The sequence below is a fragment of the Ochotona curzoniae genome, unplaced genomic scaffold, assembly GCF_017591425.1.
Source record: "Ochotona curzoniae isolate NIBS_2020 unplaced genomic scaffold, NIBS_Ocur_1.0 contig_1014, whole genome shotgun sequence".
NCBI classification, from domain to species: domain Eukaryota; kingdom Metazoa; phylum Chordata; class Mammalia; order Lagomorpha; family Ochotonidae; genus Ochotona; species Ochotona curzoniae.
The window spans coordinates 38460586-38483395 of record NW_024464920.1 but is presented as its reverse complement, the minus strand read 5'-3'; the positions used below and the strand labels follow the sequence as shown (position 1 = coordinate 38483395).

The 22810-nt window shown below is 40.5% G+C and overlaps 1 protein-coding gene across 1 annotated transcript in view; it reads right to left on the bottom strand.

Annotated features, from left to right (window-relative positions):
- The window catches only part of ANO4 (anoctamin 4), a 147129-nt gene that overhangs the window by 3462 nt on the left and 120857 nt on the right, over window positions 1-22810 (bottom strand). Inside the window, exons 18-25 of the mRNA XM_040990900.1 lie at window positions 20918-21029; window positions 19893-19950; window positions 19653-19750; window positions 17952-18094; window positions 13493-13645; window positions 12433-12580; window positions 6289-6408; window positions 688-793 (exon numbers count right to left, since the gene is read on the bottom strand). Coding sequence (XP_040846834.1) covers window positions 688-793; window positions 6289-6408; window positions 12433-12580; window positions 13493-13645; window positions 17952-18094; window positions 19653-19750; window positions 19893-19950; window positions 20918-21029 — 938 coding nt within the window. The remainder of the gene's footprint in view (window positions 1-687; window positions 794-6288; window positions 6409-12432; window positions 12581-13492; window positions 13646-17951; window positions 18095-19652; window positions 19751-19892; window positions 19951-20917; window positions 21030-22810) is intronic.

Genomic DNA, 22810 nt, shown 5'->3' with positions numbered 1-22810 from the left:
GGAACTATTTTGAGAATTATTTTAAAAAGTTTGCAAGTTTTGTAGACAGCAAAAATGCTTTACTAGGAATAATCAGAGGGCCCAGGGAACTGATCCTTCTAGGAAGAATTTTTCTTTTCTCTTTCAGGAAAGTGTAATAGATATGATATAAAATGTATCTGATTGTCAGATTTTACTTTATATGCCTGTTTTGAGTATTAGATAAGGAATATCTTAGAGAACTTAAGACAATGTGCTTTCCACGTATGTGCCGAATAGAAATAATGCCACATTACTTATATTATGATGACACATAGCTGGAGTCACACTTGTATACTCAATGCTTTCCAAAGTTTGCTCCTTATAACACCTGCATCAGAATCACCTTAGAAGGTTTGTATAAAAAGCAAATTGCAGAGTCATGTATCAGAATTGCTGAGAATGCGGATAGAAAAATCACATTTTCCCCTAAAGTTTAACAATTACGGCTATAGAATATTAAAGCTAAGACCGAGGAGTCTTGACTTGTCCATTAACAAGCAATGACACACTTCTAAATATCTTTTGAGAAGTTAATACATTGAACCAAAGAAAATACCCTTTTCTGGAAGTAGACAATCAAATTCCTTATGACGTAATGTTTGTTTATTACTCTTACCGACTTTATCATGTCAAAGAAAGTAAAGGATTGGATTGAGGAACACATACCTCAAACACGATGATGAAAGCCAGGCGAGCTGCCAGCACGTGCCAAAACTGTAGCGTATAGCCGTAGGGTACCAGTGAATGAGGTGGGTCCCGGTAGTCCCGGTATCTGTAAAGACATGGGAAGACACTGTATCCTCTTCACAAACCTCTCCCATGTCTACTCTATAGTTCCTCACTCACGGGGAAGAAAAGAAGTTTGAAAATTTCTGTATGCTAGGTATCTGTTGTTTTGCTTGGCCACCATTATTTCTTCTGGTAAAGGAATACCTTTTATGAGAAGCTGAGGAATCATCCAGTAGGATAGGGCTCTTCTCCTCTGGTGAGCCAGACTTGGTCAGCGAGACTCTACTAGCGTGGATTACCAAGCACACAGAAGGTAAAAAAGCCTGGGGTTTGGGTGACCATCCCCAAGAGTATTGGAGAGAGATTGTGTTTGAGAATGACATCACAGAAGCAGAGTTGGCAGAGAGGACGTATCTGGCTGAGGCTGCTGGAAGTTTGGGATTGAGTTCGCACTAAAGTTTGGATCACTCCTTTGCTCTCCATGTCATCTTTTACATCATCTTTTACTCCATGTCTCTTTTACACTGGATCTCTGCCACTTTCTACTACAATGTCTTTTCTAATGTGTCCTCCACCTGCAACGTTGGAGTCACCAGTAAACGCTGCGGATGTTTTTGAGCACCTGGCAGTGGAAGGCTTTGTTCTGCTAAGCTTTTCCCACACAACCCCACTTCATCTTATCATTACCACTACTATTATCCTAGGTGGGAAAACGGAAAAGTGACTTGCTCAGAGACATTATGTTTTTGTGTGTTTTAAACTCAGGGCTCCAGGACTGTGGATTGATCTACAACTGCTGGTTATTTCTTTGCTGTGCAGATAGTACTTAGCCTCAAGGTCAGCACTGATGTTTACTTGAGGATACATGAGAATGTCCTGTGCTGGGTGTCTTTGAAATGCATCAAGGACTACAAAAACACAAGCTGTCGTCATTATCATCATCACCATCATAATCATCACCTTAATTATTAGTAGTACCTATGAGTTTGGGGCAGTAATATATCATGATTATTTTGTCACTGAAGTGATGTTTATGAGTACGTGGTGTTAAAATTAAGACAAACTATTTTCGAACTGTTGGTTCTTTCTATGCTGGTGAGGATAAATTAACTGTCCAGGACATTCTTCTTTCTAGTGTTCTTTATAGAACAAATTTCTCTTCTAGGTCCAGTAACAGTGTGGAATTGTAAGAACAATTTTTATTCAAGACTGAATGCTTGTGGTAACCTCATTTTCTTTTTGCAAAACATGCAGCTAGTTAAGAATTGGGAATTGTGTCCCTGTAATCAATATAACAAATGTATTCCTTTGTTTAATGTTAGTTGCTTTTATTGCAAAAGCAACAGTACCTGAAAAATCTCATGAAAAATGGAATTAAAATATAAGACTACCCCAATGTAAAAAAATTGAAATCCTTAGTTTTTTTTTCACAACATGCATTTTCTACAAGCATTTTTGAAGTCTGTACAGTCCAGATATTCTCAAAGAAAAGCAGCAGAATCCTTTTTATTGTTAATATAGTTGATTATTACACAAAAGTGTATTTATTAGAGGAAAGACTCAGAATTATATCAAGAGCTGTCTTTGTTGTCTCCTTGAACTTCGTATGCAACAGTCACTAAAGCTGGGACTTCTTTCCTAGACACCTGTTCTCCATATCAGATTTAGGTGTTCTCTGTCCCCCTTCTCTGTAATTCTATGCTGTCATCCTTTTCTCCTGTGAGTTTGCAGATGACTGTGGCAGAAGCTATTAGTTTGTGTTCCAGTATACCCCTGGTGCCTGCATCTTTTCCATTAGGCCAACGTTTGGAAGAGGACCAGGCTCAGCTGTCACCTGTGCCTTGCTTCCCTGGTTTTGATGTGCTGCCATTTCTTTGCGAAAGGACTGACTGCATGCTCTCTGACACTTGTGCAAAGGATACAAGCCATCCCTCTGTTACTGTAGAAGCAGCCACAAAGCCAAGTTTCGAAGCTAATAAAATCAAAACTTTCGTGCTCTGATCTTTTAGTCCAGTACCTTCAAAGACATTAAGTCCGGTGGCACTAACGCGTGGAGGAAATTTTTTTAAGTGTATCAGATTTGGTTTCAAAAGATGACATTTAATTTCTCAGCAGGTGATATCTAATTTCTTGGTTTCCAACTTACCTGCTGTTTTTTTTGGCTTAGGTTAGTGCATTCTTTAAGCTGCTTTTGGTCACAAGGAATAGATGGCTGGCCTGAACACAGTATTTTCCCAGCATGTTCAGTTAATTTATTCTCATTTTTAAGCAGTGAAAATAAATATATATGTACATTTGCAAGAATAAATGAACCTCATCTAGCTCTCATACAAGCTAAGATACAGCATATGGTTAATGACTTTACAGGCTTTGCTGGCACTTTGAGCTACCCTGAGAGGTAACTGCTCTTCTAATTTTTGTGGCAACTATGCTCTTGTTTTCCTTTAAGGCAATTCTGAGCTTTTCTGCATTAAACTCTAAATAAATAGAATCATATTGTATGTATTTTCCTGTGATTGCATCTTTAGTCTTTACGCAATATACTTTTAAGTTCCCAATTCTGTCACATTTTCAATGGATCAGTTCCTGTAACAATCACACACTAATTAGTTATACTTTTATACTGTGTCTTAATGTAAGTACCCGTGCAGTCTTCACAACAGACTTGGTTATTATTCTTCCTTTTCCTTCTCATATAACATTATTTTGGACCTCAGGTGCTCAGAATCGACGTAGTCAAAATTCTTCATTTTTTTATGGCTAATCATACTGGACCATTCATGATCATCTCCTCATTACAAACTTTTATATTTGTTTAATAATTTTATGAGATGTTGCACTGTCATAATTCTAGCATGATGCTCAGGAACTAAGACGTTACAAGGAAATTAGATCTATGCAAGTGCTGACTCCTCCAATGCATTTCATTTTTATTATTACACACACACACAATTATCTGAATATTACACTGTCTTTTTGTTTCGAACTTCATGAATGCTTATATCATATATAGTTTTCTGGGGCAATTTTTCACTATTATGTTACTAAAATTCACCAGACTATAGCACGAACTTATTTTCACTGCTGTACAAAAGACCCAGGGTAAATATATCACAGTTGTTTTTATGTAGTATATGTCTGACTGACTCACACGAGGTCACTTCTGTATTTTCCTTTACTTTCTGAACCATGAGAGGCCATGAAAAATAAAGCCAGAGGTCACCTGGTTCTGCAGATGCCCACTGTGTAAAAGTTGGCTGGAAAGCTCTGTGTGCCACCAGAGGTTCATTTAGTCCGGCTTGAGGAATGCAATTTTTTTTTTTTTTGAGAATGGATGGTGTGCAACAGCAGAAGAGGGATCCGTGGCTACCGTACTCCTACAGAAATACCAACTGGATGATTTTCTACCTTATCAAAAGTTAGGAAAATGAAGTAGGAGGTAACAGAATGCCAAATTCCCCACCCCTAGCTCTTTGATGCATTGAAGTGCTTTTAAGATCTGATCCAGATGTTTGGATGTTTTTAGCATGGGCCTGATCCAGGCGCTCTACCTGATAAACTGGAAACAGAAGTCTAATACATGTGTATATACTAAAATTTAATTGTATTAATTCTAAGATTTAATTGTTAAATAAACATGAAAATATTTAGCCTTATTTAATTGTTATTTTAAAGATCTCTTCTTTAGGGAACTTTTAAGAAAATGTCAAACGGTCATAAGTTAATGATGACAGTATCAACAACTCCATTCACATTAGTAACTTTCGAAATGTGCTTTATGAGGGACACAGGGATACTAGTGAGTGAATAAGCAGAAGAAAGAATTTGGAGTTTGTTATTTTTAACAACTAAAAGATTTTTAATTGAAGTTAGATTTGACATTTTACTTTGAGCTATTTTATACTTGGAATCCTATTTGTCTCTAAAAGTGTTTGGCAGGTAATTTCATGGAGGAAATGATCTGAACAGGAAATGGAAAAAGGCATCCATCCTTGTTGGTTGGTGGTTTACTCCCCTAGCAGCCCAACAGGGGGCAGTACTGGATAACTTTCCAGTCACTCTCCTTGTGCCTGCATGTAATAGAAGGATTGTAGCCATCTGGTGAACCCTGACAGCCAGTGAGACCTTGGGAACTTGGTTTAAAGAGTGCAGGGTATCCTGTGTTTAAATGGGAATTGCTTAGCTCGTGTCTTGTTTTCTTGGAGTCAGCTCAGGATCACTGCGAGTTTCTGACTGTTGTTTATGTGGGAAGCACAGAGAGAGTGTCAGTCGTTACAGCAGGTCGAGTCAGAATCTGTTCTCTAGGATCTAGCTGCCTAGAATGGAACTAAGCGGGCAAATCAAGGAAAACTCCATCTAGAGGTGAGCAAGCGAATGTGTAAAGCAAATACACTATTTTGCAATAAATTGTTAAGTGGTTAACTTGGAAGAATTATGTGGTTTGGGTTCACAGAAAGTTGAGAATCAGTGTCAACAGGCAGTATTTATTAATACCACAAAGAACTAGGTTGGGGGTTTGACTGCTGTGACTTTGCCCAAAGAGCTCCTTCCAGGCCAGTGTTGCATGGGAGACAGCACTGCAACCACATCCCTGCAGCACCTGCTCTCACAGAGCTACTCGAAAGAATACTGTGATAAGAGCTGGGATCCCTGAATTCTGAAAACAGTTTTGCCAGGTCTGTTTAACTAATGAGTCAGCATCTCTGGCCCTCAGATCCTGTCTCTGTAAAAAGCAGGGTTGAAGTGGATAATGACAAAAGTCCCTCTGTCAAAGGGTTTAGGACTTGATGACTGTCTAACAGAGTGAGAAATATCAAATTCTTCCAACAGCACATAAAGTGTTCATGGAAAAGGTATGACTTGTGCTATGTTTCAACAGTTGTATACACATAACATCACTGAGTGTTAAGAAGGTTGATATGACTATCCAAGGAAGGAACAGTCCCTGGTACAGAGTAGATGCTCAATAAATTCTCCTTTCTGATTATTATATAGATACACGTGAGGGAACACAGTTCAGTAATTTCCTCTTAAAAGGAAAGATAAAGAGAGACAGCATGTGTCACAGAGTCTAGCCAGGAACAAACAAGACTGCTCCTACAACTAAATTGCAGAACATCTGAAAACACAATTTTGTATAGTATGGGCAAGAGAGAGAAGCAGAACAAAGACTCATGCCCTCAACAACTAGCTCCACTACAGTCCCCGGGGGCAGGATTATAACCTTTTGGTCATGTATTAATATTTTTAGGTTTTCTCTTTAAGCTTTTGGTTCTCAACTCTAATGGCACTTGGGATTCCTTAATTGTGCTGACGGTATCTGAATGGCACTCTCTGACATTCTGTTTTCATTGGTCAGGTAAGAAAAGGTTTTAAAACGTCCCAGATGATTTTAATGCACTGTGATGGCCTCTGTCTATTCTTTCAACGCACTAGATAGAATGGGCTTCGAAGCAAACCCCCTCATGAGAGTATCTGCCTCACTTAGGCAGAGCTGGTTCAGCTCAGGCAGAACCATGCCAAGAGTGCCATGCGCACCTGCAGTATTTGAGAGGCGTCCCCGAAAACTCACTGCCATCGGATTCAGGCTCAGATCGGTTCTCAAAGTCAGAAATTCGAAACACAGACAAGCTGGCGTTCACATAACCAACCATGCACCTGTAAAATAAATCCTGAGATTAGGGCACAGATTACCTTGTCTCTATGCAATTCAGTAAGGGCCCAGTGTCTTAGAAGTCCCTGCAGTGTCCTTACTTTTCATAAAACCTTAAGTTGGGATAGGCTGAAAAGCCCTGAACAGCTCAATAAGACACAAGTCATTTGTTTTGTTACAGCACTTTACTATACAGACTCATCATCCAGAACATCACTATCCTAGTGATATGCTCAGTAAAGTGAGCAAAAGCCAGCATTACCTATGGGCGTAAATTACACAAGCATGCTTTAAAAAGATCAAGATAGAATTGAAAACACACAATATTTCTGATGAATCATTCCTGGTTATAGACGTATTTGCATTAATTAATTTATCTGGGGAGGAGAGAGAGATCGCTTATCTTTTGGTTCACTCCCCGTTGCTCACATGAGCCAGGGCTTGGCTTAGGGTTAGGTCAGACCAAAGCCAGGATCCAGGAACTCGGTCTCGCTCTACCATTAGAGCACAAGAAGTAAGTATATGCACCTCCCAGGCTCATTAGCAAGCAGCTGGAACTGGAAACAGAGGCAGGACTTGATCCCAGGCACTTGGATGTGGGTTGTAGACATCTTCATCAGTGGTTTAACCACAACACTCCCTCCCCATAGCTTTTTCATAATTGACCTTTCCTTCCAGCGTGTGAAGACCGCTTATGTTAAGTCACAGCTTGTTTCACTGATGATACACATAAGTATGCATTTTATCACTGCTGTTCTCAAAATACCCTGAATGCTACTGATCTAAATATGATGCCCTCTTTTCAACTTGTGTACTATTCTACATTCGTGTTCCACACTAGTCTGGGAATTCATCCTCTATTTTCATGTCTTTGCTCAAATTGTCTTTTGGTTAGATTTCTGTATCTCTTCTTTTCTGGTACTTTCAGTGGCCAACAGAAACAGAAACGGTCTCTTTTTTTTTTTTTTTTTTTTTGAGAAGGCCTCCTAACTTTCCCAGGCAGAAAGACTCGCTCCCTTCCTCCTGACTGTGCTACCACATTTAGTTCACAATGACTAGATGGCACATATGACAGCTGACTGTATAATCACATGTCTCAGGATTAAGCCATTCCTATGCAGAGCAGGAGTCCAGTGAGCACCACATTCAGTTGATTTTATTAGAGGGAAGAATGAAGAATCAGAGACTCTATCAGTCTGTCAACACTTTCACTCAAGAAGCAATACTTTCTAAAAGAAGGGTCTTAAGTAGTACTCTTAGGAAATGAGAAAGAGGCTTTTGATGATAAATGGTGACAACATCTGTGCACTGAATAATAATGTTTAAAACACTGCACATCATCAGCACCATTAGATTATGGATGCCTTTTTTTTTCAACAGTATTTTGAGAATGGTCCAAGAATAAAGCTATTGGCTGAATTCCTCAAGGATAATTACATTCTTAGAGGACATGGCTTTTGTGTTTATGGGAAGGCAGTACAATACTAAAAACTCAGGATTTTGGAATCAAGTCTTAGATCTGGCGCTTTCTAGCTATGAAAATTTGGCTAGTAATGGAACTCTAAGTGACAAAAGCATCTACTTTTGCAGGGTCACTGTGAGGATGAAGTTAATGGTATACAAACCATGTGATACAGTGTTTAACCTACATAGCAAAATAAATGCGGGTGAGGGTGCTCATTAATTTCTTGCATCCGGCAGGAGGTCAATACATAATTATTGATTGAATGGATAATTTATGGTCTTTAGATTCTCTTCGTTAACATGCCTGATGTGATTATGTCAAGCAGCTGAGTACTACGCCAAACGATGACAAGAACATAAGTCTGAGAGAACATAGGTTTTCATGTTGTCTCCCTCAAGACAAATTACTGGCCTTATCATGGCCTTAAAAAAATGAACTTAGCTGAAGGCCCCATTTGTCAAGTCACTCGTGGGTGAAACAAATGGTTAGCAGGTGTGTAAAATGCCTTAATCCACTGGCAGCAAGCCTTTTTCCCCCACCTCTCCTTGAAAGGGTAATTTGGAATGATGGCTCCCTCATCTATGAACTGTCTAGAATTTGACACAAGAACAAATTAGTGTCCTGATGATTTTACCTGTCACAGAGAGGGAGCCAATCTTTGAGAAATATGAAATTTAGCAGTGTCTTCTCAGGAACTTAGCAGCAGAAAGGGAAAGATGCTCGAGAAATTGGCAGAAAACCGGTTCCAGCACTGAGGAGGAACATGCGTGAGCTTTCCTGGATCCTGATCGCAGAAAGCAGACCTCGGGCTTACACAGAGTAAAGCTGCTGTCCCTTGGTTGTTCTGTTCTAAGCTCCAATAAGAAAATCTAAGTTAAAAAGCAAAACACCTGTTTCATGAACAACACTTCCCTCCCTATCTTCAGCCCCTCCCCCAAAATAAATCAAATAAGGCAGACAAGACTTTGGCTTTACTTATTCATCCAATGCCACTTACAAAGTCACATTGGAAATGTGTTGCTTATCGATGGCTACTCTTACTGGGTACAAAGTACTGAATGTGGACTCAGTATATAAATACAGTCTTCAACGGTGTCAGTCTTCTTTCCATGCCAGTCCTACATCAGGGAGGAGGGACCCTTTTTAATGACCTAAGGCACTTCACCAATTCTTTCCACCATGGTAGAATTGTACCTACTGCCAGTGTCAAACTGAGGCTGTCATCAGTTCAGGGAAATGACGGTTCTCACATTTTGCTGTAGTTTATCTATGTGTTGATGTTATTGCAGTAGGGGGTGGTGATTCACAATAGCAGAGCCCACACCTAGTGCACACTTTACTGGCTGGAGTTCTCCATAACCTTACCCCAGCACCAGAAAAGCAGAGAAACGATGGGGCTACACTGTTGATCACAAAGAAGTGAGAGGTACAAAGGAAAAGATAACAAATGAAGGGCTTCCTGTCAGTACTAAGCCGTCATTTGTGATGTTGGTATCTCATGTGAATGCTGGTTTGAGCTAGAGCTTCTCTAGTTCCAACCCAGCTGCCTCTTAATAAACCTAGCAAAGCAGCGGAGCATGATCCAAGTTCTTGGTCCACTGTTGCTCACATGGAGTTCTAGGATCTTGGCTTCTGCCTCGCGCAGCCCTAGTCACTGTGGCTAATTTGGGGGGGAGGTGAGCAGACGTGAGAGCTCTCTGTCTCTTTTTTCTCTGTCAGCCTGCCTTACAAATAAATAAATCTTTAAAACAAATGTACAAAGTCAGTTTTATTAGAGCCTTTGAAGGCATTTATGTAAAAAGGAGATTCAGAAAATGTCTTGTATGTGGGTAGTGATGTTTGGATTATAGGCAACTCTGAATTTTGAGAATACTACATTTACTGAAAAGTGAAAATCCTTCATTTTAAGTACATTAATTATTCCTTTTGGGGTTTATTCAAATAGATTATTTATTGTTTGTTAAGATGTTTGTGGGATTGGGCATTGCGCAGGGCAAGTTAAGCCTGGGATTGGATTGTGCATGTTGCTCAACCAGCTTCCTGTTAATGTGCCTGGGAGGCAGTGTATGGGGGTCTGAGAACTTGGGTTCCTGCCACTCATGTAGGAGACCTAGATGGAGTTTCTGCCTCCTGGCTCTAGCCTGTCCCAGCCCGGCTGTGGCAGAGAAAGGGAGGAAGAGGAGGAGGAAGGGAGAGAGAAAGTGAGAGAGAGAGACTGATGGACTGCTTTCTCAGCTACCACTTTAATTCCTAAATGTCTGCAGCAACTGGGGCTGGAAGAGACCAAAGCCAGGAGCTGCGAAGTCAATTTGGATCTCCTATGTGGGTAGCAGAGAATCAAGTACTTTAGCCATCACCTTCTACTTCTCTCTCAAGATGCGTATTAGCATGTGTCTGGAATCAGAAGCGAAGCCAGGACACACATCCAAGCACTCCAACATGGGATGCAGATGTCCTGAGATGCATCTTAACCACTGTGCCAAATGCCTGTGCCTGATCGGCATGTTCAACCTTGACGAGACAATTTTATAATACACATCTTGAGGCTAAGTTCATAGTTTTTGTCTCTTTAAACCCTGCCTAGATTTCTGAGATCTCTTTACGAAAGGACTCAGGGAAGACACTTAGAAAGAGAAAACAGCCTCATTTTACAGACAAGGAATAGTCTGAGGTCAAGGAATCAGCCTGGCTGGATTGGAGTTGAGAAGAAGCAGTGTGCCAAGAGAAAAGATGGAAATGCTGACCACCCAGTGTGTAGAGCGCTTTGCTCTAAGCCAGGTCATGTTTTTGCATTTTCAGGTTTTAATGAAAAAAAAATATGAATGTCTTCTTTGTCCTGGTACTAAAAACGTAATCGATTAGAGTCCTTGATAGTAGAGGACTTGGCTCGCAATTCCCAGCAGTAAAAGATGTAGTTCCTATTTCCTACAGTGTGTTTTGAGGGTGGCTATTATCAACAGCCAGGGACAAAGTGAGGCAGGCTGCCATGTGTTGTCACAAGAATAAGGGGCATGTGAATCTAAAGGTCCTGACTCTAGGAACAAGTCTTTTGTTCAGAGAGAAGCCAGGCGTACCTAAAACAATGGTAAAAAGGGGCAGGTACTAACATAGCCTGATGTTCTAGAGAGAGGCAAGCAAAATGATTTGTCTGGATGAAACATTTTTTCCTTTAAGTTGAGTTTAAGTTGAAAAAATGGCATTTACACAGTTGGGTTAAACTGTAGTCAATGAGATTTTAACTATGACTGCACACACTCCCCCTGGAGCCAATGATGTTCTAAAATTTGACACATTGCTATTCTATGAGTTCAATCTTTTCTAGATAGGAAAAAGAAGAAAAAATTCTGACAAGTAATAGAGTGACTATTGAACCAGAAAATAAGATTCATGAAGAAGCAACATAAATATAACTATTTGAAAACAAGACAAAAATAGCTAATGGATTAGAAAACAAAATGTAGGCTTATAAATTGAAAGTGGCAGAAGGATCCTGAGTAAAAAAAGAAAGGCTTAAAAGAGAAAAAGCCTGGTGAAACTGAATCAAGGGGGCTGTTAAAAGTTTTAATCACTGCGAACATTCTCTTAAATCTGTTTGTCAAAATTCTAAAGTGTTTTGACTCAATATCAATTCTACATAAATGGTCCCACTTTATTTTTTGGCTTTATCCCCAAGCCAGACAGATTACAACATAATTGTGATGAATAACTTAAGTAACAACTGGGGCTTAAACCCCAGAGAGTTTGCTCTTAGTTGAAGCAGGTTGTCACTGGTTAGGGAAGTACGGGGAAGAGCCAGGACTTGCACTAGCACCCAATGGGACATCAGCATGCAGGCAGTGGCTTTTATTTACAATGCCACAATGCTGGTCCCTCCATATGACATCTTAACTGCTGTGCTAAATGCCTGCCTCCAAAGGGGAAATTAGAAGTATATTAACACTTCTTGTTCCTTTCCTAAGGCACAGAAATGAAAGCTGGAATACCTACTACAATTTTATCTAGACTTACCAGGTACATCATATCCTGGCTTGTGGAATAACTGAGGCAATGCCATAGAGTTGTAGCCACTATAAGACTTCATTCATTCAACCTACCTGGGGTATTACAGATATTGGTCATGTCAAAAAATCATTCAATTCCTTACTCCAAAAAACAATTTATGGAGTACCTTATTGGTTTCCTTTTGTCCATGTGAAATTGCAGGATACATTTAATGAATCATTATACATCAAACTATAACTGCCCTCTTAAGAACTCATATTAGCATAACTATATACTAGGCCAAGTGCTGTTTTTATTATACACATTAGCAAACCACACATTTCTGAATTTATAGTGAGTATGGGTCAGAGGGTAGGGAAAACAATTAACAGTAACTTCCACATTGGAGTACATCTAAAACGTCCGGCTTGCATGATTCCCCAACCCTTTAGATCAAAATGTGTGTTTTTTGCAAATGTTATTGTATCTCTCCTTCCACTGCCACATATCCAATTCAGAGGTTTCTGTCAACCCAAATTGGCTAAGAAACGAGAATTTTGTATTTACTTCACAGTAAACTTACTTTTGTCCAGCTTCTCCTTGGCCTGCACAAGGTCCATACTTATAAGCATATACCAATCGAGGAATAAAGTCAGATGTTATCGCTATGACAAATGCATTTGTAATAACTGAAAGAATTCCAATGCCTTCAAGAATTCCATACCAAATTCCTGTTCAAACAGAAGTGAGACATTAGATTCACATACAATAGCAGTTGTAGTATGTAAACAATGGGAGAAACTCATCTTCAACGACCCTTTCAGCTTTCAAATACTGCTCAATGTGGAATAAGAAATTACACTTGCAAATGCATTGGCATTAAAGAATGTTTAAAACACCGGGATGTTCATGACTTACTAGAATTGGATGTAAGTCAGAGAATTCTCATCAACGATCAGGCACAAAACAGCGTGTGGGAACATCAGAACACACAGAGAGCGAGGTGCTTGATGGTTTAGACATCTTCATGGGCAGTCCCTGGTGTACTGATCCAGAGCAGGCACTTGCTGTGTGTGTGTGTTCATATGTAGGTAAAAAGACCACCATGAGCAAGAACATCCACATTTAATTCTCTCCCCCGCATTCTGGTTGAATACTTGTCTTTTCAATACTATGTCTTGATGCAGAAATGAATAGACAGCGTCTGCCCTCAGGCTGCTCTCAAGGAGGGCTGCAAGTGACTCAACTCAGCCTCTCTAGGCAAACAGCAAAGCTCACTCTTGCTTTTAGAGCAACTGGATTACGCTTCATTTGAATCCAGAGAAATTCAGGCAAGAACAATAAAAAGCTAGCAAAGGGAAGATCTTCAAAAGGGAGTAACTAATAATAAATCAGATTTTTAGAATCAAAAGTCTTCGTGTAGAAGAATCAGAATAGAGATTTAAGTACAAATTGTCTAGCACTGAAAATCATATATTTTCAAAGCACCAGGTTTCTTATCCAAAATCATAAAACCAACATAAATATTCCTTGCAAAAATTAGTTCATTTGACACGAAAGAGTAGAAAGTGGGTAGTTTTAAAAAATCTTCTCCACTAGCTGGTTAATATCTTTTTTAAAAACATACACCTAGATCAACTTACCAATATCCTTGGCCCTGGAAGCTAAAGGTCGCCTCCACTGTGTGACAAATTTGTAAGCATCAAGTCGAATTTCAATTATGTTATTCAGTAAGGCCAGGAGTGGTGCGAGGGGAAAAGCTGCCACAAAGATAGTTGTGAAGCCAAACTGAAGAACTAGGGAAGGGAAAAAGAATAAAGCATATTGTTTCCTGTTACTATTTTCAAAAAAAAATAATGATCTCACTGTTACTTTTTTTCAAGATTTATTTTTATTGGAAATTCAGATATACAGAGAGGAGGAGACACAGAGAAGAAGAGCTTCCATCTGTTGATTCACTCCCCAAGCAGCCGCAATAGCCAGAGCCGCAACAATCCAAAGCCAGAAGTCTGAAGCCTCTTCTGAGTCTCCCACACGGGTGCAGGGCGTGAAGGCCTTGGGCTGTCCTCGACTGCTTTCCCAGGCCATAAGCAGGGGACTGGATGGGAAACAGGGCCACTGGGACACAAACCAGCACACACATGAGATTGCGGCATGCTCAAGATAAGGACTTTGGCTACTAGGCTTCTGTGCTGGGCCATGATTATATTACTGTTGTAAGCTATGTTTTTTCTGATGTAAAAGTACAGACAGGAAAGATGGACAGGATACTATGGGCCTAGAGGCAGTGGCTTTTTAGGACAGAACAATGTAGCTGGGGATCCTAATCTTGTTTTCCAAAAAATATTTTCAAATAAAAGGGACCAAGGCTCATTGGCTGGAAGTTTCAGTTCAGATCTGCAGTAGCGAAGATACAAGATGAATGTGGAATATCTTACTATTCCAGAAAGCAAGGAAGTGCTCAAATAATGATGGAGACATTTCAATGGGACATGGAACGTATATCAAGTGGACAAATCTGGAAGAATTAGCGCAAAAAAATATTAATAAGGAGCCTATCATGTGGTACACACTTGCTGGAATTATATATCAGAGTTCTGGTTCCATAGTCCTGTTTACTCTACTTTTGGTCTAGCTTTAATGAAATTAGCATTTGATTGAGGCATGAATTCCCAAAAGAATTCTAAGACTAGTAGTGGAAAGTATGTTGAAGAGAATAACATATTTATATATCTCAGTGTCTTCTCACTTAATATTTATCAATATTAATTATAAAGTTAAAAAGGTATTGGTACAGTGGCGTTGTTAGACTACATCTTAACCAAGTCATCAAAGTTAACACCATGAAGTCTACTTCTGGTTTGTTCTTGTTCCTTGGCTCTGACTGAGAGACTCAAGGACATGTAGGGATTCCATTCTGCCTTGTAAGAGGCTTTAAGATGGGCTCTTCAACCTTCTGCCTATCACATCTTCAAAATATTTTTTATATATATTGACGCCAATAAAGGAGATATTATTGTAGAATTAAATAATTTTTGACACTACATTTGAGGATTCAGATGCCCTGAACAAGTTTCCTGAGAAACATATCTATAACACGACCTACTATAAAGTGGATACCAAGGGCAGGCCTTGCAACTCAGAGGGTTAAGCTACTGTTTTGGATGCCTGCCTCTATATGTCATCGTCTGGGTTGCGTTCTGGCTACTCTGCTTCTAATTCAGCTTTATATGAATGTATGTATTTATTCCTAGACACTTTATGAATTAGTGCAATTACCTGCAATGTCATGATAACCCTTAAATAGCAGAATGATGGACTTGTGACCATTGTTGAAGGTTTGTACTACTGTAATACTACAGAGAGAGAAATGAATCTTGCGTCTACTGATTCTATCCCCAGATAGCTGTAATGGCCATGGCTGGGCTAATTTGAAAAAAGGGGTTTCAACTGAGTCTCCCATATGGGTGGCAGAAGCCCAAACACTTGGACCACCTTCTATTGTTTTCCGCGGTGAGCTGGATTGGAGGCAGAGCAGCTGGGACACAAACCAGTGCCCATACGGGCTGCTGGCACTGCAGACAGAGACTTAGCTTACAGTGACACCTTCCCCCACACAAATTCTTAAGAGAAATATTGTACATATATTAATCAAAACACATGTACATATTTTTCACAGCAATGTTCGTATGAGTTCAAACCTGGAAACAAACAATCCAAGTGGTGGTCTAATGGATGCTAAGCAAAGGTGTTTTACTTGCAGGTGCCTAGAATATGTGCGAACTCACAGAATGGTTCCTCTGGTGAACTGATGTCTGCACTCAGATATTCAGATTCAAGTACATTTATCTAGCATATTAATCCTTAAAGTGCTCAGGAGTATGGGTGAGTGAGGGATGGATAAGGGATATCTGTGTGCTAGGGATGCAAAGAGAAAGATCAGAATATATCTGGAAGTGGAAATGCAAAAACCACATGACAAAGGAAAGACGAGGTTAGTGGAACTTAGAGATTCTTCTTGTTTCATAATTTTGATTCAGATCCACATTCTAAGACTACTATACAAAAACAGAAGTGAAGTTCCCTTACAGTAGCAACTTGGAAAAATGCTGCAATGGTGATATTGAGCGAAGGAGTTCTTTATTTTCATTTACAGGGAGATCCAAAAAGGCAAAATTAATCTGTGGAAGTCAAGAAGGGGGTTTAGAAGATGTTATGAATTGCAGAGGGGACAAAGGCAACTTCTTGGAATCTATCGTGCCCTGTTTCCTGACATAGCTTGCAGGCTAGCAAACATTTTCCACAAAGAGCCAGTCTCAACATTGCAGGTCTGGCAGTACATGTAGTCTCTGTCACAACTACCCATTGTGCTTTTGGATGAAGCGCAAAAGCAGTCACTTATGCCACATAATAAACAGGTACAGTTACATTCTAATAAAACTATTAACACAAACAGGAAGTATACTGGATTTGGCCTGCGGGAGCAGCTTGGCAATTCCTCCTGTTTGTAGGCTTATTTACATTCATGGAATTTCTTTTTTCTGTAACACTTGCGATTAATACACTTTTCTCATTATATGTTATACTTCAGTCATTATACTTAAAAATGTGACAAAGTGGGGAGGACGAAAATAACCAAATAGTAAGAACAGAGATGAAAGCACACATCTGCTTAAGATGCCTGAGCTTCATTTCATGCTGCAAAGACACTGCAGTATTTGGGGCACTGTTAACCCCAGCCCCATTACAGAGAAAAAAAGGCTTATTTTCCAGCACTCAAGATACCAACCTGATTGTTCATTTCCTTTTTTATGGGAGAAGAACCCATTAAGAGTCCTCCAAGTGTTAGTTTGCCTAATGAATTCTCTTTATTAAGCCTTATTATTAATGCTCCAATTGATTTCTTCTCCAAGTTACATCATTCTGCAAGTTTATAATTGAAACTCGAAAAACCATCAGTAGATACTTAGGATGTAAGCTATCTAAGAAACATTCAGCATCAGTTCTGTTCCTCCTTTAATTTTTAGATTCTCAGAAAGCATTGTTTCTTTCAAAAGCAATGCATCTTGCCCACACCTACCCTTACTTCAAACACTATGTTACGGAACTCAAACAATTAAAAAAGAAGCAAATGTAAGCAAATTCAATATATCTGCTAAGGGGTTCTAGTAGGTCCTCTTCCCCCCAGGAGATAAGAATATAGCCAATATCAGCAAAGCACATACTATGAGCCAAACACTGTTTCAAATCTTATGGTTCAATCTTAGCCAGCTCCCTGATAATGTGCCTAGGAAAGCGGCAGAAGATGGCTCAAGTATTTGGGCTGCTGCAAGACCAGGATGAGATTCCTGACTACTGGCTTTGGCCTACCCCAGCCCTATTGGCCCCTGGGAAATGAGCCAGAAGATGGGAGAGCTCTCTCTCTCCTTATGTGTCTCTTTCTCTCTGTAACTCTGCCTTTCAAACAAATAAACACATCTTCAAAACAAACACATGGTCTTAGTCATGTGTTGACAGAAGTAGCTTGGGTTTGATTCTAGAGAAATATAATAACTTACCTGTAAGTGTGGTATGGATTAAGCACCCCAGCTTCCTGTCATTTCCCTCCTACGACAGAAATCACCAACCCACCATAGCTCTTATTGATTCATACTGTGGCATCTGTAATGCTCCTTAAGTTTCCACTTTCTAGTCTGTGCACTCTTTAAAAGCTGGGCACAGTGCCTCATGCTGTGTTGGTGTCACATAGAGTCTGCTCAGCACACAACAGGGCTGGACGGACGTCTACTGGATGAACACATCAGTTGCTTCATAACTGCTTCTCATTTTGTCCACTACTTTTCCTACCTCATTTTTGCTCCCTGTTGATTTATTATAAGGCACATGACACACTGTCAGGCAGAGTTAAAAGTGACTAGGCTTGTGGCACTACATGTAAATACTGAGCTTCTTAAACAGGATGCTGGGTCCTCAGCACTGAGCTCAGGACTCTCCACAAATGGATGGACCCCATGGTAACGGGTATATGTTGAGTTGCATCTCACAAAGTAACTAAAATTTGCATTTATAGTTATTATGACATTAATTGTAAAATTTCCATACTCATTTCTAAGTATTCATCGAAGAGTCCATAGGCATTCATCGGCTGAAGGTTGTAGTCCTTTTCCCATTGTGGGAAATTTATTTTCCTCTCTGGTCCGTGTTCTTGTCGCACTTTCCTTCTAGTCCACCAATTCTGAATTAACCTGTGCAACAAGATCAGATTCTTACAATCAAGTAATAGAGAACAACAGTTTAAAAAAATCCAAGGCACTTTAGCCAGGAAATTATGTCTTGAAGTAGGAAGAAATATCAATGGAATGTATGCTTCAAGAGTATCTACTTACAAGTAAAAAGAACAATTGATCTACTCATTTTAATCATTCATGAAATTGCCACAGGTTCAGTGTGGCCTATGAGGACCTTACAGAAAAACCCTGCATATCTATAAGCAATTTTCCCAATATAAAGGCAATGCACAGATATCCAATGACAGCAAGGCTTGTCTGAAATGTTTTACTTCAGGATCCATGTGCAGTCTTATACACACACTTCAGAGGCTGAGATCATCTGCAAACCCACACAAGTGCTTGCTCTCTTGAAATGCAGATGTCTATGTTTCTACAACTGGACTTGCCTACTTTGGGCTTGAGCTTAACATGGACTCTGAAAGCCAGGAAGACGCATCTTACTAGTGACATTGTCCCTTAATCCACAGTAGTATGCAGCGATGCATTTTACCATATGGGAAAAGAATGCCAAAACTGAAAGGGACCAGGAAAAACTTAAGGGGTTGTTTCTGAGTATAAGTATCAAAAACAAAAAGATCTAAGTAAAGAAAATGAAGGGATTAGTACCAAAGGCAAACTCTCCTCCTTTGCAGTTTAACTCTATGTCCAGGTAACTCGAAGCTAAAGTCCTCTTCATGGCTATGACATTTTGATTCATTAAGGTTTAACATAGAATAGAATTTTTCTAAATTTCTTGTTTCATGTTTTTGAAAAAGGTTTACAGAAAACATCCAAATCTTAGAATGAGATTTCTAAAAATCAATCTAAGACTAGAAAGTCACTGGCAGTGAGCTAGGACCAGATTTTCTCAAGTGAACTCTGGTCCAGCACATTGATCTAGCTGAGTGAGCCTTTCTGAAATCTAGAGATCTCTACAGAGACACCAAGCTGACACAGGAACCAAGAGGTGTGGAATTAAGGCAGAAATGCAAGCACTGCCGAGTCACGTCTTTCCGAGACTTACCAAAGCCGAGCAAACGCAGCAGAATCCGAGGCTGTCTTTACAAAGGCAATGCAAGCTTTTGACCACTTGTGGTCAGTGAATAGGCAATAGCATCTTGTTGGTTCCAATAGCCTGACTTGTAAATACAGTATTCTCTGAGCTCTCCTTTCCATAATTTTTCCCCCCTGATTTATTGAGGGGGTGGAGAAATGGAGAACTAGTTAATGTGTCATCAACAGCTAGGGACTTGGAAGCTGGAGCCCCAAAGCTCTTCATTTAAAGCAACTTGCAAGCAAAGCTTCAGTATTTAGGGGTCTAGGGAAACTTCCTAGAGAACACCTCCTTATGTTGATGGGACTTGTGCTAAATCTCCCCAAATGACCAGTGTTTATTCTCTACCTCTGACCACCTGAGTGTGAGGCCCTGGCTCCCTCGTTGAGTCTGCTTTGCTTATCTTACTTGCCACACCCAGAAAAGCCAATCATGAGCGGTGCCGCTTGTCTCTCCATGACCGACAGCTAAGGTACTTACGGGTAGCCAAGTTCCATGAAATTATTCCAGGTCTGCTTTAGCACCATTATAATACCCATTTGCATACAGAGATCAATAAGGCATCCACTAGGGTGGCACTGCAAGGTAAGCAAACACAGAAATTCAAGAATCAATGGAGAGGAAGAAAGGGTGTCTGCTTTCTAATCTGCACAAAGTTGCCCCATGATAGTTCAATGCCAGATTTCAAGTAGAAACAAGGCACGAAGGAGAAATACAGACCTCTTCCAGTCTCCACCTGTTTATCAGCCTCAAGTAGGCACCTGGGTGTCCTGTGAATCTTCAACACACAGAAAAACAAGCCATTAGCATCCTCTAGATCAAAGTGTTCACTGACTATTCAGCTTAGCACATCCTCCAATGTGAATTACTGCCACAGGAGATCTCAAGTCTGAGGGCACTGGGAAATTCTGACAGTTGCCATAACTACGGCTTTTGGGATTCTCCAGAGGATATTTCTCTTCTGACCTTTTTGTCCAGTTGCTGAGCTCACATAGGGGCCAGTTCTTGCTACCTGCTGTGACTTTTAACACTTTTCTGCTGAATATCAAGAGCTTTGGCCTGTCAAAGCATCAGTTTTGTTCTTGGATTTAAACACATTTGGTCACATTTAAACACAATGTATAATAGCCATTATTTTTTAAAAAGCTGACAGTAATTCTGTGCTGCTGGCATAGCAGAAAACAAAAACCAGCAGTTACACCTCCCTCACTCAAACTGCATGGCTGGCCCTTCCATTCATTGCTCAGCTCAGAAATGCTTAGAGATGTAACCAAGCTAAGTAGGCCATGACTGTGAATCCTTCCCAAATTCTCAAGCTGGAGTTTGAAGTCACCATCTGTGCTCTGGCATCCCATTTCCACTCGCTTTCATGACAGGTGTCCCGTCTCTCATGATGTCAAGGATTTAGGATGTGCAGCAGCTTACTGCTCCTTTAGTGATCGGTTCACGTGGACATGGGATTCAGCAAACAGACGTTTTCCTTTTGCCACCTCCACGGGTGAACCACATTCCTCCGTGTATTTTAGCAATGAAAAGCACAGTGAGTGCAGAAGGCTTCCTACAGTTGCCCTGGGTGTGAAAGGGTCTTGAATTTGGGAAGAGAAAGAACAACTGTCCTTCTCTTCTCACCCCATGGATGAATCACCCTAAAGGAGGGCCTTCCTTACCAGACCTAGACAGTGACCTCTGAGCACCCTGTCCCCAGCAGCCTGGCCTGGGGAGGCATGCAGGGCTCCTGCTCCTACCTTCCAAGGAAGAACGCGATGTAAAACGTGGAGCTGTTCAGATTGACGAACTGAAAAAGAAACATTTTCAGGGTGAAGCTGTTCTCCCACTCGGACTCTGTGCGAGGCTGTTCTGTGGACAAAATAGAGTAGAGTCTGAGCGCCAGGTCTTCCCCTTTCCCACTCTCTCCTCACACACAGAGCCTGCGGCAAAGGGATCTCAGAAGGCAGGGGGCCCACGGGGGTCTCTGATTCACTCACAGGTGGAGAAAGAAGATCTGGGCCATCCAGAGGATCCTGGAGCTCAGAGATCAGCCTCCCAAAGAGCTAGGTAGGGAGTGGTGATTGACACATCCGTGGGAACACCATCTCTAGGGTGCTCCAGGATGCCAGAGAGCCAGGACACACACAGCCAGCCTAAAAGGACCTCAGGTCCACTCTCTGCCTAGCTTTATCTCTTCCTCTTCATGACCACTCATGCACTTGGGACTGGGCAGAGACAGGTCATCTCCCAGATCCTATGAATTCTTTGGTGTCAATGTCTAGCTGCGGAGTGTATCCCAGGCCACTTCAAGAGAGGGAGGCAAGCTACTCCTCCAGGATGCTGAGAGCATGCACTTGACTCCTGTACTTTCAGCTTCATTCACTATTCACTCTCACAGGCAGACCCCAAGGTGAGCACCCCATCCCAGGGCTTTCACTGCACATCACCACCTGTGTCCAACAATTTCCTGACTTGAGTCATGCACCAGTTCTCACCTACTTCCTGGACACTGTGATATGAATCAAAAGATGGATCTCTTTGCCCTCAAAGTGAAACTTCAACCTGAATCTCATGTCCAAGGCACCTGACCTCTCCTGGGAGCTGCATTTCGCTTTTAGCAATGTCAGAGAAAATACACTTAATGACATAGTACTTTCTGTTCCCACACTCCCCGAATTGTTTAACATTAGTTCATCTCTTCCCCATGAGCTATAAAACTCAAAATGTTTCCTGGGAGTCAGTCTGGAAGGGAAAAAGAAGACAAAAAGGAAGAGAGCCTGACTTAAATGGTTTCAATGTCCATTTCAGAACAATGCTGACCTGTTACTGAGAGTAAGGAAGATGAAGAATTTTTAAACGGTCTTAGCTTTACTGACCTTTGATACTGAACTTCTGGTTACATGGTAAGGTTTCCTGGGTTGTCAGGCAGCCAGGTAACCAGGTGCTTCAACCTTGGGTGGACCCAGGCTGTTTTTCCAATTGGCTTCTCAACCAGTTTGGATCAAGGTGTCACCGGACATAAACTACTATTGGGACATTACCTCTTCCATAACATAAACCTGGTTGTGTTTGTGGGTTGAAAGGTGGTGGTGATGGAAATTTTCAGTGACATTGGAGGAGAGATAATGTGGCATACCTTGCTCTGTTGCTAGCACACAGGAAGGGTCCATAGATGGTCTCTTATTGTAATAATTATTATAAATAAAAGTGCTTTTATGCTTTTCTCTTCCTCCAGAAAGTCACATTTGGGCATGCATTAAAGCAAACTGTCTGTGGGGAACGTGTAATTTTCTCAGACTTCATAGAGCACAAGGTCCAATGGCTCATTATTAAAATTTGGACTATTTCTGTATTTTGAAAAAGTGGTAAATGTACAGTTTATGGCCTGATACTAAATTGCTGTGATTCTTTATGGGTCAGAGGTGACTTGCCCAGAGAAAAAGTATTTCTACAAATGTCAGGGATCATTCACAAGCCTACATTTCTGGTTAGAATACTTCCGGACTTCAAAGCAGGTAACTTCGCTCTGATCTTACAGTTCATAAAAACTTCTTAACTTTTTAATTAAAATTGTAGGTAACAATAATTATACAATTTCCTAAATTATACTGGATGCATCCTACATATTCTTCTGTGATGATATTTTTATT